The sequence below is a fragment of the Doryrhamphus excisus genome, linkage group LG9, assembly GCF_037039965.1.
Source record: "Doryrhamphus excisus strain RoL-2023G ecotype Guam linkage group LG9, RoL_Dexc_Guam_v1.1, whole genome shotgun sequence".
Lineage (NCBI taxonomy): Eukaryota > Metazoa > Chordata > Actinopteri > Syngnathiformes > Syngnathidae > Doryrhamphus > Doryrhamphus excisus.
In genome coordinates this window covers 8,116,062-8,132,621 of record NC_136365.1, presented here as the reverse complement: position 1 = coordinate 8,132,621, position 16,560 = coordinate 8,116,062, and the positions used below count along the sequence as shown (strand labels likewise).

The window sequence follows — 16,560 nt, the reverse complement described above, 5'->3', positions numbered from 1 at the left end:
GCTGCCACCTGTTGACTTATCAAAATTGTGTAACTTACAAGTAGATTTAAACCTTTACGGGCATGTTTTAAAAGGCTACAATAATTTTTTATTTCATACAATATTTCTGACTTGCATCATTTCCCATCATAGGCATAAATTCTACATCACAGAACATGCACTGTGATACAAGAGCTGCTTTAAACAATATTTAGTTTCAGTTTTTATATTTGTAAAGCCAGTCTGAGACTACATTAAAAAGAATGCAATCAATGACAGTATTTCAAATGTATATGAATATATTTATAAAAACATATAGAACACAAACATAGTATTTCCGGTGTAAAGTAAATATTATGTACATCTGCTGTACAGTATGTATTTATGTTTATCCACTTGGTTATGAGAGAAAGACTCTGTTGTCTTTGGCCCATTTCCTCATGGCTCTAATGATGTATTCCACCTGCGGGTTTCCAGAATTTCGCAGCAGGAGCACCACCTCCTTAAGTATCTCCCTGGTACACAAAACAGGAAGAGGAAAAGACATTAGATCACTGCCATGTGCCATTGATTAGTCATTCATATTTATTCAGTTATCTCCCTATAAACATACATATGCACGGGGAGAACATGCAAACGCAAAACAGTGATGCTCCAATGGACATTTCAACATCGGATCTGCTGTGAGGTAGATGTGCAAACCACTACTCCAGCACGCTGCCACATAATGCATTAACAAAACAAGATGAAAAGGGTTGAAATATTGCTACGGATGTAATGATCAATTCCATGTAAATGTCCTATGCTACAGAGAGAAGGTTTTGGGGTTGAACTTCCCATAGCTGTTATCATGTTGCTCATCAGCAAACTAGTTGAGACTGAATCAACAAAGCCACTGCTGGTTGCAGCCAAGTATAGCGCACATCTGAGTGTTTTGGCTGCCTGAAATACTGCATGTACAGTCAAACACCATACTTTTTGGTTTTGTCTAAAATTTTGCCTCAATTTTCCACGTAACAAAATAGTACTGTATCATTCAGCCATATGGAGTCCCCAAACAAAGCACAGTATGACTTACTGTTATACTGTCATACTCACAGACTCACTGTCTGTGCATTTTATGTGGACTGTGACAGCTAAATAACCCACCATGGGGCGAAAGTGGCAACAATTTTATAAAGAAGGTGAGAAACACTGTTGAATTCAATCTCGCCATCGCCAGTCATCATCAAGTTGAATTAATTTTTTTTTGTTAATACTTCAGACGACATCTGATTTATTTGATTTACATTATTATTATTATTTCCTGTGTGAAATGAAATGGACTCAATTTACATCTGTTACTGTTTTTGTATGACCTTTTGGAGCAAAAAAATAACAAAACCGAGGTTCCACTGTATTATGAACAAAAAGGCAGCCATACTTTGACTCTTTGTTGGCTAAAATGAGCTGAAAGATGCCAACACATGCGCCTCTCTTTCCCTCCCAGTAGTTGGATCCTGGGTCCAGCTTCTCCAGTGCATCAAATGCTTTGGCTGCATAATAGAACTGGCCCATCTAAAACACACATCATACAAAAAAAGCAGTTATGACTAATTGTTACTAAATATGCAATAGATAGACAACATCTCTGCAGATTGTTGTAAGTCAGACACACTGGAGGGTTTTTTTTGTAGACAACCCTTAATGTACTTTGTGTTCAGCAGTGGTTTTGATCTTGGAACTGCCACACAGGCCGTTTTTTGCCCAGTGTCTTTCTCATGGTAGAGTCATGAACACTGACCTTAACTGAGGCCTTCAGTTCTTTGGATGTTCTTGTGGGGTCTTTTGTGACCTGTTGGATGAGTCGTCGCTGGGCTCTTGGTATTAGTTTGTTTTCCCGGCTACTCCTGGGAAGTTTCACCACTGTTCCATGTTATTGCCATTAGTGGATAATGGCTCTCACTGTGGTTTGCTGGATTCCCAAAGCTGTAGAAATGGCTTTATAACCATTTCCAAGACTGATAAGAGTTTGGTTACTTTCTTTCTGGGGGGGCCGTCACGTTTTCACACAGGGCCATTTAAATTTAGATTTTTTATCCTCAATAATAAAAAGTTTCATTTAAAAACAGCCTTTTATGTCGAGTTGTGTTGTAAAAAAATGTGACAAACATGCAAAAAAAAATTTAAAAATCAGGTAGGCGGCAAACAGTTTTTCGCACAACACTTTGTGTGTCTATGGTTGATCAAAAGGCAAAGTCAAATGCATATAAACAAGGATATTTTGAATGTATGTGTGATATTTTGAACCTTGAATAACCAAAAATCTGGTGCCAGACATAGAAAAACCCATCAAAACAATGCAAAAACACATATTTCCATTTCTACCTTGTAGCAGTCATTGGCGATGAGTTGAAGCAGACTGAAGGAGTCAGAGGAGGTGCCCATCTTCAGATAGAGCTCCCAGGCAAGACGACCCTTCTGGTTCATGATGTCTGAAAAAACACATGATTCAACAAGCTGTCACTCACTCACACTTTTACCATGTATCTACATTAGCTATCTCTCATATTAGTTTGTATGTGAACGGACATGCAGTGGTGCAATGTGACAACCAAACTCAATGTGGTCATAGCAATAGAAGCTGTTTCACCCTGTGTGGTGGTGTGTGACCATTGACATCTTCAGTACAGATGTACACTGGTTTTACTCATGGCCTTGCGAAGAAGTACGGCGGCTTTAAAGGGTTAAAAAAAACACAGTTTTGTGATGTGCTGTTATTAATAAGAATTAATGTTTCTGCTGTCACAATATCATGGTCAGGAGACTCGGTAGTGTATAATGTATAATGTCTACAATATGGATATACAATATTAACGTATATTAGCTGTTCGTAAATGATTTCTTACTAAAATGAATTTGGAGCAAACACATATTTTCCCACATTCGTTTAAAGGATTATGCAAAAACTACTACTACTACTACATAACAATTATATTTGGATGCAGAGTTTCAATGTTTATTATATCACCATTGTAAGCTTTGTCAACTCTAAATTGTCCATAGGTATGAATGTGAATTGCCTATATGTGCCCTGCGATTGGCTGGCGACCAGTCCAGGTCGTACCCCGCCTCTAGCCCGAAGCCAGATTTTCATGTCATATTGGATGTATAAACCCTATTTATTGTGAATGAATACACTTTTCTATTTCACTCATGACCTCTTTGATCAAAATACATACAGCAGCGTGCCAACCAGCTGAGGTACACATAATCACTCTTGATCTTGTCACTTTGAATCAGCAGAAAACCCTGAAAAAGATAAAACAAAAAGTAAAAGTACATTATAAAATAAAATATCTCCAAGAAAGAATACAGTACTAAGCAGTTCTTGAGATGTTAAGATACCTCTTCTGCTTCTTTGTAGTTGCCAAGGGCTGCCTTTGCCTGAGCGTAGTTGAAATTAAATGTATCATCATTATAGAAGTAACCCTAAAAAAAAAAGAGAGAATTCAGCAAAAATACATTAGAAATGTTTGAATTAAGTCACATTGTTGATTTTTGACGCTTTTTACTCATATGGTGGTTATGGGTGTTTACTCAACTGCAGATTTATTAGGGGTAAGGAGATTATTTGAGTGGAGGCCTCTATTTTTTAATGTCATTAAAACACCCAAAAACAATGAATACAATACTTGTAAGCTACTGTAAGCTTTCTGAACAAAAAAAACATCAAAGTCAATATCCAATAATATATCTTGTGAATGGTAAATTCAATGTGTTTTTACAATATGCTGTGAGCCAATACAAATGGGCCACTCCTGGCTTGGCCATTTTTGCTCCGGAATGCTCTCTTTCTTTCTCCTTAAACTCTACAGTAAATTTGACGAAGCTATACAAGTGCCACATCTGCCATGCAGGCGGAGTGTAATATGGGTAAAGCTGTCTACCGTGACACATGGCGGTATCAGTCACGGTATAGGTAATTACAGCCACCTTGTAGCGCCGCCTGTTATTTTGTTCTGATGGAAAAAGAGAAGCCGCCTATTTGAGGTGCAGCGTTTATTTAGCCAAGCGGACGACACGCTGGATGATTAACTCAGGAGGCCACTACTTGAGGAAATACAGTATATACAGCATGACATATTGTATGGCGAGCAATGCAAACCTTGACTGAGTTGAGATATACGAGAACATCTTTAAACTCTCTCAAGAGGAAGAAGCAGGAAGCCATGCACTGTCTGCCTGGAAGAGTATCTGAAAGGCAAACAGAAATGAACACACACTTGCCCACACCACTCTACACAAAAAATACAATTATATTAATTATTAAAAAATATATGATAAAATATTATAAATTATAAAATCAAAATATTTTAATTGTGAAATGCATACCACACTCGCTGGCCGAGCCTCCGACCAACTGAAAGAACTGCTGAGCAACCTTTAAGTAATCCCTCTAGAAAAACAAACATCAAGCACAGTTAACATCCATTCATTCATTTTCTACCGCTTTTTCCTCACGAGGGTCGCGGGGGTGCTGGAGCCTATCCCAGCTGTCTTCAGGCGAGAGGCGGGATACACCCTGGACTGGTCGCCAGCCAATCACAGGGCACATATAGACAAACAACCATTCACACTCACATTCATACCTATGGACAATTTGGAGTCACCAATTAACCTAGCATGTTTATGGAATGTGGGAGGAAACCGGAGTACCCGGCGAAAACCCATGCATGCACGGGGAGAACATGCAAACTCCACACAGAGATGGCCGAGGGTGGAATTGAACCCTGGTCTCAGTTAACATCCATTTTTGATATTTTATTTTACATTAAAAAACACTCACCGTTCCAAGTTGTTGCCCGAGCGCAGCATTTACCACCCCTTTCAAAATGTACTCCTATGAAAATGGTAATATCAAGTATTAAGACATATAATATATACTGTAGATATGATATAGATATGAATATGATGAATGCATATTGTTAAGTGGCCCCACCAACTAACTGGAACTACCTTCCTAATCCGAGCAAGTCATTGTTGATTCACTACACCGTTGTCACACAACTTCATGTCAAAAAATACCAACTATCCCTTTTAATATATATATATATAATGGTGAGAAAATATGCACATTTCAGACAGCTACAAATGGCAATCAATCCTGATTCATTGGTACATTTCTCATCCAAACAGTCCTACAAAATGGAAACGTTTAACTTTGGTCTGGGTTTTACATTCACTTCAGTTCCTTGATCATGCTCTGCAGGGGGAGTGATGTTAAGAGTGTTGTATTAGAAGTAGGTGTACCTGAGGTGTAGCAGGCACTAAATCTTGTATGAGGTTATAAGCTTCCTGGACGTCATCTGGAAAAGTGACATGTAACATAATAATATGACAATTCATACATGAAACTTGTGATGCATGGTAAAATTAATAAAGATGTATACTGGCTGGCCACAACATAGGAACAGTACACAAGTGACTAAGTACCTCTTCTCTACAGTATTTCATATCAACACAGAAACGTCATAATCCATGAAATGTGTAATGTGTAAATAAGTTTGCAGATTATGCCTTTCCCAGCATGCTTTGCTGTAGTTAAAATGATCACTTTTGACTGTCTTATGTCTCTTTAAGGTGTTATTTTGTACAGACAGGGTGTAATAGTTAGTGTTAGCACATTTAACTACTGATATGCAGCATTAAGAGCAACTGGGGGTTCACGCTACCACCTGAGCCATGCTACCATTTTATTATCGTGGTTGTAGTTTCCAGCGGGGTTCAACTATACGCCATCATACCGATAGATGTCAATCAAAAATGTATTGGCTTAAATTGGAAATGGTGCTAATGAAGGCAATTCACCACCTTGTCTCAGGTAGTAGATGACCATGTTGAGTCTCGCCTCTGGGATAACGTCAATCAGTGGAGGTAGCACCTGTAAGGCCCCCTCACCGCCACGAAACACCACCTAGGGAAGAACGAAAGTAGCATGTTGAGCCTCAGGTCTGTGCACAGAGAAGATACCGGTTAGAGCTTGGGAGGAGCTTACCAGGTTGTGTCGGATAAGCTCCTTAGCAAACTCAAAGGAGCAGGAGGAGATATCGATTAGGTTTTTCAGCTCAGCCTGAGAGCGAAGGGAAAGGAAACAAACACGCAAAAGTAAAACCTCTTCAATGTTTCATTTTATTTAATTTTAAAATAGCAAGCGGCTAACAGCATGCATACATGTTGTGTACCTCAGCTGCTTTGCCGTTGTAGAGACTAAAGTGGTTGCAGGCTTTGAGGTTGAGAGCGATGGTGGAGTCAGGGATGTTCTGGAGGTAGGCCGCCAACACTTCCTGGGAGACGTCGTAGTAGCCCAGCTTGTAGTAACACAGAGCCACATTCACCTTCATTGCCAGGAAGTCTCTGGAGATGACACAATATGTTTATTGCTGTGGTGAGATATCTTGTCCACCATCCCAAGGCAACCAAAATATTACAAACAGCACTCTGTATTATGCTGAACAATACAACCACCACAAAAATAAACACGGCACACTTGAGGATGGCACAAGTTGTGTTAAAGTGCGGCATGGCAGTGAAAATAAAACGATAAGCGATCGGTGGGGATGCGTACAGGTTCTGCAGGAGGAGGCGTTTATAGATCTCAATGGCTTCCTGGTAGTGTGAGCGCATGTAGTGGATGGAGGCCAAGCTCAGCTGGTCTTCCGTCACATCCTCCAGGTTCTGGTGGAAGTCCATCATCTTCTTCTCATCATCGAACTAAAATGTGATTGGAAAGCGACATACTTAAACATACGCATAACAGCCATTTCCCAAGATTAAATTCAAGCAGTTTTCCTTTCAAACTCTTGCATCTCACCACTCAGAACAATTTTAAAAATATAATGTTAAAGTGTGTTAGCAAAGAGATGAACAAGTACAGATTGATGAGGTTGACAAAAGTAGACTTGAATGCTTGTAACCTTGTAAGCCAGATGGAAGAGAAGTCGGTTTTTGAGGGCAGACTTTGGACCTGCAAAGAACAAAAAAAAAGTGTCAAAGGTAGTGATGCTTAGCCACAATTATGAAAAGCTGGTATTGCAAAAAAAATTATCTGTAAAAGAAAAAAATTGTTGTTGTTGTTTTTCCTTTCAGGGTATTATTTGACACCAATGTGAGAGTTGTAATTCTTATTTAAAAATACCCACATCACCAAAAAAAAAAAATTGTATTTCATTCACTAATTATGTCGTTCAAAAAATGTATGGTAACTCCTGACTTGAAACAGTTCAAGTTTGGAGTCTCTGAAAAGTGGAGGGAGTTCCTTGGGATGAAGTTTTGATAGTGAGGATTTTTTGGGGCTCCCTCCCCGACTAAAGTTAGCTTTAGGTATTCCAAAAAAAAAATTTCCTCAGCCTGCTGCACCTCATATTTTGTAAAACAACACCCTAAAACAAATAAACAGGAAATCCCATGAAATAACTATTTGTGCAAAATAAAAAAGCTGCAACCTATATGATTATTTACCCTTCAAGGCTGCCTCCTCCGCCTCTTTATAGAGCCCCAGAAAAAACATGGCACAGCCCAAATAGACCCAGACATCAGGAGGACAGTCAGGCTTCATAGTCATGGTCTTGTACTCCTGTCACAACAAGTTTTAATATCCCATTTAAAGTACTAATGTGTAGCTTACTCTGATCAAACACAACAAAAGTACCTCCATCGCTCTCTTGTAGTCCCCCAAGTGAAAGGCGCAGAAGCCAATCCATAGGTCTGTGTTCTCCTCTTGTTCGCCAATACTTCTCTGGAACTGGAAATAAACAACAAAACTCATCCTCAACAACCAATGCATGATGGCTGTGTACATAACCAAATTTATGAGATGTAGAAAATATAGATGGAAGTTACCTCCAAGAGGGTCAAGGCACCTAGATAGTCTCTCTGCTGCAGATATTCCTCCAAACTGGGAACTTTGGTTTTATTTTTCTTCTTCTTGTCACTGATGCTTGCTGCCTCTCCTCCCACGGCTGGTTTCACACGAGAAAGAATCTGCAACAAATGTTGATTATCGTGCTTTATGTGCACCATTTCGATATTGTTTGAAGATGGATTTATGTTCACTTCACTTACCATGTTGACAAATGTAGAAGAGGATGCGTTAAGAGAGCGTTTCTTCGTTTAAGCAGAACAGACTCCTATTAAAACAGTGCATTCACTTTGGTGAACACAATAAGAACCAATGATGATGTTCCGACACATCTCTTTCATCAGTGTGATGAAGCGTCTTAACTGTAACTGTAACCTAGCAACAACAATTCCATTGACAGACGCAACCCCGTTTACTTCACAAGAAATTGTTTAATACAATTTGAAAGGAAGCAGCGGTGTTCTTTGTTAGTAATAGTTTTACTGTGACAAAACTAAACAAGTGAAACATTCTACACTAAAACAACAAGAACCAGTATTATCAACGCGTTGTTGTTTAGGTGTCGTTGGCGAAAATAATTTACCCCATTTGAAGACATTAAATGAACATACCTTCAATGCCACGCTTCTTCTTCGAAAATACTTTGTATGTGATTTTCATTAGTTTTTTGCTTCCTTCCCACAAGAACCAACACACATTAAACGCTGACTGGAGACCGCCATCTTGGTTTTCTGCTTGACGTCATAACACATTCTGGTGTGGTGGTTATATCGTTTGGAGGAATTTACCGCGTTTTTTAATCTCAGACAAATCCATCTTATTTCTTATTTCCATACAAAATAAGATGGCGGAGCCACGTTTCAAAACACAACATGATATTTCACAGCCAGGCTTGCTCGCCTTGGTGTTTGCCTTTAGTCGCATAGCAACGATAAAATTCTTCTGATACCAACCTTACGATTAATGCCAAGGAAACACATTTGGTTAGAAATTATTACATATTTCACAAATGCATAACAAAATAAACAGAAATCGTGCAGTAAAAATGTATAGACTATAATTCGCAATTAATTCACAAATACATACAAATTTGTACAATACATCACCCCGGGACAAGAGCCCCAGTGGCCTAATGGATAAGGCACTGGCCTCCTAAGCCAGGGATTGTGGGTTCGAGTCCCATCTGGGGTGGGTCGCATCTTTTGGGCGAGAGCCTTTTATCCTTTTCACACTTTTCGATAGTAACTAATGACACTTATTGCTTTAATAAAACGAGGGTTTTCATTCTCCACATCTCCACATTTTGCCATTTAAATTATTCTTTTATGTAAAGTTTGTCTTGCAAGATAGGCACAATATACTAAAATAACGACTCCATACATTTCAGTAATCATCACAACATTATTTGATCAGTGAGCAGTAATGCACACTACCTGGAACTAGTAAGCATCATAACTAACATCCAAACTATGGGCTCAGACTGTAATCACACAAGCCTAATCCTGCTGCAACACATTCTACTGTGGGCCAGCATTGTACAAATAACCATACGCATGGTATGTGAGTCATTTCAGATGACATTAATCAAATTGCATGTCGAGTAAGGCAAAATCAAACATGTTGGCAGAACTGCACTCATATTTAACCATGCCTCTCACTATTTCAAAATAAATTCCAGTGTCTTTTTATTTATTTAAAAAGCTAACTTTATTAACCATAAAAACAGGCACAATGTCAGAGTCAACACTGCACAGACCAAATATCTACAATAACAATGACCATATACGATATAGTCACCACAAAAATGAACTAAGACTGCATGTCATTACAAAACTGCCATTTAGTGAAATTACTGCACAGTGACACACATACACACAGTTGGACATTAAGACACTGCTTCCTTTCTACATGTCACTACAAGAACATCATGTGATCAGTAACTGCATTGACACGGTCTTCATAAGCGGCGGTCAAGCTTTCAATAAACAAACATATTATAACACATCATCTTAAAAGGCAGTGCTTGCAGACACTTGCAAATAGTTATATTAATATATCACCTCTCTTATTGTCAACAATACTATGTACAGCAAAGTGCCATCAGTTGTTTTAACTAGTGTGTTCACAAGAACATTAGAGCAAATTGCACGCTTATTGTCCCGCAAACAGAACAACAGGTTCCAGGTTTAACTCTGATAACTTAACACCCTGTTTAAGAAATAACAGCCATGTGTCCTTAGAAAGATAATGGGCTATTTTAAATATAAAAACTGTAAATATTACAGTGTCGCACTGTCCCATTTTAAAGCATAGTATATGGTAATAAAGGCTGTGTGTATCTGTGATTGTCTGAGCCTAAGATTGAATAACCTGTATCCTCATGAAGGGTTTATTGGCAAGGAAGAAATGCTGCTCAGTCTTGGTGCAGGCTTAAGAAATTTGGAAATATTTTTTCGATGAGCCACATTGTCTGACCGTCAGTAAAGTTCAATCAAGACTCAAGAATAGGAATAAGTTCATTTCACAGCATGACTGTCATTCGTGACCTCAAATTCCTGAAAGATCGTGTATTACACATTTTCACAAACAGTTGAATAATTTCTCATCAAACACACTCATTCACAGACTATTCACGCTATTTTCATTAATGAGAAAATACTATAAGTAGCCCAACCCTTTAGGATTTGAGGCCCATTCGAGCCATCAGCTGCTCATAGACAGTCCATGCCATGGCAGCCATCAGTGTGCGCCGGAGAGACCGAGGAACAGCCCCGCGAAAAAACCCACCCAAGCCATGTTCCTGGTGGAGAAAAAAAAAACAAGAAATGTTATTGGGTTTCCTGCTTGCACTGTAATGTACAACATGTATGGTGCATTTGAGAATAATGGGAAGTAACAAACATCCAAGTTAAAGTGTACCCAACCACTGTGCCGTGAGTTCACCTTGTGTGTCGCAAGAAAATATAATGCGTACAGTGGCATTTTAGTATCACAGAAATGTGCTGATATGAATATTAGATGCTTGCTAAATTGAGGTCTAACGTCATGTCCTGACATCACGCATAATGGCCATTCAAATTCCAAAGCTTTGTGCAGCTTTACAAGCATATTTTGCCACAATCTTATCGTCAAATCAAGTTATCAGACTTTTAGAGGTTCTGTAAATAAAACAAAAGACATAACATTCCTGTATTCATCTGCACTTTTTCCTAGTCTGAAATGTCCCACTTGGCAGTTGAATGCAACTGTGGTGAAAGTGAGCACACACACACACCCTGTACACATAATGGATAGCATCCAGCGTGCTCCAGTGTGATGGGCTGACTTGAATGTGGGTCTTCACCACATCTGCAGGCTGTGTGACCAGTGATGCCATGACGCCTGCCACCACGCCACAGCTGAAGTTCACAAGGGGCACGTAGACTGACGATGTCACCTCTGATTTAAAAAAACAAAAAAAAAACAGAATTACAAATTTTTGGAGATTAGCTGATGCCACATAGTTCTAACCTTGGGGGAGCGTTTTCTTGGCCTGGCTGTAGAACATGACATAAATTCCAGAGAAGGGGGCATCTCGGAGCAGAGTAGCGGTGAGGCCGGAGAACAGCGCTCTCCATCCCTCCGTCTCGTACACACTCCTCAGAGCACCAGCCACACTCACGTAGTTGTAGTAGCCACTCTGGAACACATACTGTAGCGTTAGCATAATAAACACAAGCAAGTGGTTAGCCAGAGTACTGTTTAATCTATAGGGCCACAGAGCTCTTTGTTCATGTCAGTGAAACCTTTCAATGTCAGCCATGTTAATAAGCACACCGCCACCCACTAGATTCAGGAAATGCTTTGTGAGCAAATAAACATGAACTGAAACTGAAAGTTGTCTGACCAAATTGCACAGTTATGGCTGTACCTCAAAACGTGTTTTGATGACAGTGAACGGCAGCATGCAGACACCGGCCACAGATCTGGCGCCAGCTCCCAGCAACACAGCCTCGAAGGCACTGGGCGCCCGGTCCAGGAAGAAGTGCTGCTTGAGGGAGTAGAAGGTGCTGAAGTAGATGCCCACCCCTGGGATGCACCGAACGAATGACTGGCAGAGAAGACATGAACACAATCATCATCATCCGGAAGCAATCATGGCTCATGCTGTGAATTGTGTTCATTTGACTTCCTGATTGTAATTATGCACGGATGCTAATAATAAGCTAATAAAAAAGCTGTTGCTAAAACAAATGCAAGATAGATGATGAATGTATCCCACGAGACTGAATTTTCTCATACACCATTGTTGCTGTCTTGATTATTATATTATTATACTATTATTACGGTAATAACCGTAACCGTAGGACCAATAACAGCAAGAGATAAAGATGCTTTTGGCATAGTTCAGGGAAAACAATCATACAGTTCACTCATACTGCATGACTAAGCTGCTGAAAAAGGTCAAAATTCAAAATTATCTTCCAGCTATTTAGAATAGCAAGAAGTCATGAAAAATAACCCCCATTTATTATAGTGTGTAGTATACAAGTAAAGATGAATACATGTATTGTTATTCGGATCAAATTGGTGCTCCGCTGTACCAAACATCCCCACTCATTACACAAGTGAAGGACAGGAAGTACGTATATAGTTACGTTACGATGCACGTCCACAAGCCTGTGTATAGTGACTAAAAGTGGACTACACTTGGGATTATGTCTTTATTATTTTACTTATTGGAGAATTAATTACCTGCCAGCACATTTTAATTACTGTACATTTTCATTCATTCATTCATTTTCTACCGCTTTTCCTCACAAGGGTCGCGGGGGTGCTGGAGCCTATCCCAGCTGTCTTCGGGCGTGAGGCGGGGTACACCCTGGACTGGTTGCCAGCCAATCACAGGGCACATATAGACAAACAACCATTCACACTCACATTCATACCTATGGACAATTTGGAGTCGCCAATTAACCTAGCATGTTTTTGGAATGTGGGAGAAAACCGAAGTACCCGGAGAAAACCCACGCATGCACGGGGAGAACATGCAAACTCCACACAGAGATGGCCGAGGGTGGAATTGAACCCTGGTCTCCTAGACGCCTTACGGCAATATGTACTGTAATACGAACCATACCATGGCCTTAATACTGATACACGTATGGAACAGTGAGAATGCTGTACCATTACACCCCTACAATTACAGTTCAACTCTCCTAACTTTGTGTGTTGATTACTCACCGGTGAAACTCCTTTCCACAGGCTAAAGATATTTTCTGTTCTTATCACATTGATGAAAACGCTGAACATCCCCACTTTTGGTGTCCTGCAAAAGGCAATATAAGGATGGTTGGTCATACATCATATGAAGCAAACGTGCCAAAAATACTACAGAGACAAAATCACAGCATGTACATCATTAGAGGGCTTTGCAGTCGAAATAGGTACTTCCCAATGCTGTGCATTGTTGGCTAGCTCACAGTAACTCATTTTCTTTCGCTTTAATGTACAAAAAAGGGAAAGAAATATCTGTTCATGTTTCACATAAAGATTGTGGATAATGGGCTCAGTTTTCCTTTAATATGACACTGCCTGCAAACGTGTGTGCCCCTTGTCAGCTTTGTGCATGTGTGTGTGTGTGTGTGTGTGTGTGTGTGTGTGTGTGCATCCAAGAGGGACTGTTTATTCACATACCCTGGCTTGGCATTGTTCTGCAGGGTCTGCAGCCGAGTCTTAACCAGATCCAAAGGTTGGAAGAGCAGCGTGGAGCAGGTTCCACTGAGGGAGCCGCACATAAAGGCTTTGAGAGCTGGGTGAGCCTGAGAACAGAAAGCCACCATAAAGGACGATTGGAAAACACAGAGCGGGTGGGATATGACGAGGAGTTGGATATGCAGATAAAACAAAAATACATTAAATCCATGGAATACTTTATTGACCCAGTAAAATCAAGTGCAACCAGTGTAAATGAACCCGAGTCACAGCTTTGTTTCATTTATATACGGTCTCCTTGTAAATAAAGCTCGTTGACACAGCAGAGGTCATGATGATGGAGATATGCACAGACAGTCCACACACACACACACGCACACGGCCTGTTGAATACAATCACATGAAATGACAACATGAAATTCCTCCTGGACAAGCAGGCTCTGCAGGCTCTTTAGGTAAAAAGAAGAATACACTATCAATGTGATGCACACACTCCTACCTTCCCCAAGCTGCTTGGCCCTCGACTGGATGGATCTTGTTTTTCCTGCATGTTGACCTGCTTTCAAATCATGCTATCAAGTCATGCCGCTGATGCAAAGTGCATGTGACAAATAAAGCACAAAGCATCTTTCGCTTTTGGTCGCTGGCTCCCACAGACCCACAAAGGCTCCTCTATGGATGGCTTGACGCCCCCCACAGTTTCCCAGCCAAAGCAGGGGATTATAATCCAGGCAATGTTTTTTTTTTTTTTACCAGCTTCTATCTCTATCTTGCAGAGACACACTCACACATCTGCTTTTTCACTCTCCCACTCCTCGCTGCTGCACTGCATCTCTGTCAAATGGCATGAGTCATGGCATGGCATGGCGTGGTGTGTTGTGGTCCTTGTGTGTACGTGTGTGTGTATGAGCGAGAGAGAGACAGAGAGAGACAGAGAGAGAGAGAGAGAAAGGTGGTCTTAAAATATACAGTATGTATGTAGTTATTCAGTAGGTGCCTTGATATGTCCACATCAAGCAATGGGTGAGAAAAATGACAGCGGAATGTAAGTTGTCACAAATTTGCCCATTGGCAACATGGGAAATAAAAATAATCTGATTTCCCGTTGGCCAGAAAACGTTCCTTATTTTCAAATGCCAATGTTGACAGGGATGCCCACATCGTCCATAAAAATGATATCCACATGCACCATGGACCAATTACACATGTGCAATCCACCACCCGAGATAGATTGCAGTCTTGCGGGAAACACTGCTCATGCATAATAATAAAATGCATTTGGCCAAAAACGTATGTTATGTCATAGCCATCAATTGCAGCTATTATCCAGAACATTATCTTAAAGCTACTTGATTTAAAATTAAAAGTTTATGAGGCTGATATGAGGCTGATATGAGGCAAACGTGCAGCAATGTCTAAACAAAGAACCAGGACCCAAAAATACCATTAAACAAATGCAAGTGGGAAATGCTATATAATACTACAATCGCATAAACACCTCAGGATCAAAAGCAAATGCTAACAATTCCAAAAATGCACAAAAAAAGCTAGCTAGCTTGAAAAAGCTTGAAGAGGCGAAATACATTAAAAGATTTGCTGAGTGTTTAATAATGGTAAGTACGTATTAGGACCACATTGAAAAATCAAAAGCCTGAGATTTCCAAATAAAGTCGTAAAACAAGAAAAAAGTAGCAATATTACCTTAGCCCAAGGCCAAAGGTCACATCAGTCCCCCTTTTCATAGTTAGTCTCGGGAAATGCCTGTTACAACAGAGTATTAAAACAATCGCAGATTTTGAGAATAAAGTCAAAATTTTACAAGAATAGAGTTGTACATTTACAAGAAATCGAATAAAATCACGGGAAAAACATCTCTAATTTTATGTTACAGGCATTGTCTGAGACACCCCATAAAATGGGGGAACTTATGTGGAGGGGAGAAAGGCGGAAGTGAGAAGGGCTAACATGCTAATCTGTTGCAAGTTATAAATAAAAGCTTGCTCGAAGCAAGAGTGAAGTTTCCTTTCTTCCTGAAGAGCTATGCTCAATTTTACACGTAATATCACTATTTTAGTGTAGTGAATTTACTACTCTTTTCCTTGAAATGTCAAGATTATTATTTTTCAGTGTGGCCCTTATACTCCGGACGGAAAAACTGGTATTTGTGTTGTCTGTCAGCCACTGGAAGGTAGTAAAGCTATTGCTTGACCGTATGCACCTTTTGTCTTCAGTTACCAATTTATGCAGAAAAACACAATATAAGAGTTTGTGTATTTTGTGTGGCTGGAATAGAGTTAAATAAAATCTGCGCGATGGGCATTATTCTACTAGTTTTTAAACAATTTCCATGTTGTGTTACATTGGATTGTGACTGTTCCTAATGTTGTGGCCAATGGGTGTCATTTGTGGAACTCACCGCTGCTAACTCCATCATTGTTGAGCCAGATGAATCCTTCTCGCCTCCCGCTCCCGTTTTGCAGCTACTTAACGGAAGATACTACTGAAAATAGGGAGGAAAAACGACTATTAATTTGGCGGCATGGTAGAAAACAAGCCAGGGTTAACGCTAGCTTCCGGGGTGAAGGGCATGCTATATAGTGCTGTGTCAGATGCCTGTTAGCTAGTTAGCTTTCTAGTTTCATTTCATTAGTTACGAAACAAGAACCTACTTGAGAAGAGGTTAAGGCGTAACAAAAGTGGTGTTCCCTCCTAACATCTTCCAAAACGCCATAGTTTGACTGTCGAGTCTTTACATAGTTTGGCGTTTGAACAAAATAACTTCCCGGGTTCGTTCTCGCTTGTAAATTCAGCTACACATCAAAACAGTCAACACGCGGATCACGCAAAACTATCCACAGCTGTCCTCAAAAGTCGTCTTTGGCGCTGGTCCTCCAAAATTTGTTGTCGCATTTGCGAGGACAGTCTCCCGCACTTCCGCTTTGCCTCCAGTACGGTAGTTCACTTCACAATAAAAGCACGTAAGCGCT

The 16,560-nt window shown here is 40.1% G+C and overlaps 2 protein-coding genes and 1 non-coding gene across 4 annotated transcripts; 1 reads left to right on the top strand and 2 right to left on the bottom strand.

The window, feature by feature from the left end:
* Positions 1 to 36: 36 nt before the first annotated feature.
* Positions 37 to 8,638, bottom strand: ift56 (intraflagellar transport 56). The gene is made up of 19 exons (XM_058082321.2): positions 8,491 to 8,638; positions 8,083 to 8,147; positions 7,861 to 8,001; positions 7,670 to 7,762; positions 7,480 to 7,594; positions 6,936 to 6,985; positions 6,587 to 6,732; positions 6,204 to 6,375; positions 6,017 to 6,091; positions 5,833 to 5,935; positions 5,272 to 5,327; positions 4,808 to 4,861; positions 4,354 to 4,417; positions 4,127 to 4,215; positions 3,367 to 3,450; positions 3,201 to 3,270; positions 2,347 to 2,453; positions 1,403 to 1,536; positions 37 to 494 (listed from the first exon to the last, which is right to left on the bottom strand). The coding sequence occupies exons 2-19, from the start codon at positions 8,083 to 8,085 to the stop codon at positions 380 to 382; spliced, it is 1,671 nt and encodes a 556-aa protein (XP_057938304.2). The 5' UTR covers positions 8,086 to 8,147; positions 8,491 to 8,638; the 3' UTR covers positions 37 to 379.
* A 359-nt stretch (positions 8,639 to 8,997) lies between these two features.
* On the top strand, positions 8,998 to 9,070 carry trnar-ccu (transfer RNA arginine (anticodon CCU)). Its single transcript has one exon. It is a non-coding gene; the product is annotated as a tRNA-Arg (tRNA).
* A 1,184-nt stretch (positions 9,071 to 10,254) lies between these two features.
* Positions 10,255 to 16,539, bottom strand: LOC131103636 (mitochondrial glycine transporter B-like). 2 transcript variants are annotated; one of them, XM_078793352.1, is made up of 8 exons: positions 16,243 to 16,539; positions 15,990 to 16,073; positions 13,556 to 13,680; positions 13,103 to 13,187; positions 11,790 to 11,969; positions 11,390 to 11,558; positions 11,154 to 11,317; positions 10,255 to 10,679 (listed from the first exon to the last, which is right to left on the bottom strand). In XM_078793352.1, the coding sequence occupies exons 2-8, from the start codon at positions 16,005 to 16,007 to the stop codon at positions 10,557 to 10,559; spliced, it is 864 nt and encodes a 287-aa protein (XP_078649478.1). In that variant the 5' UTR covers positions 16,008 to 16,073; positions 16,243 to 16,539; the 3' UTR covers positions 10,255 to 10,556. The 2 variants fall into 2 exon arrangements, with proteins under 2 accessions (XP_078649478.1, XP_057906101.2); XM_058050118.2 differs by lacking the exons at positions 15,990 to 16,073; positions 16,243 to 16,539 and adding an exon at positions 14,073 to 14,483.
* Positions 16,540 to 16,560: the final 21 nt, after the last annotated feature.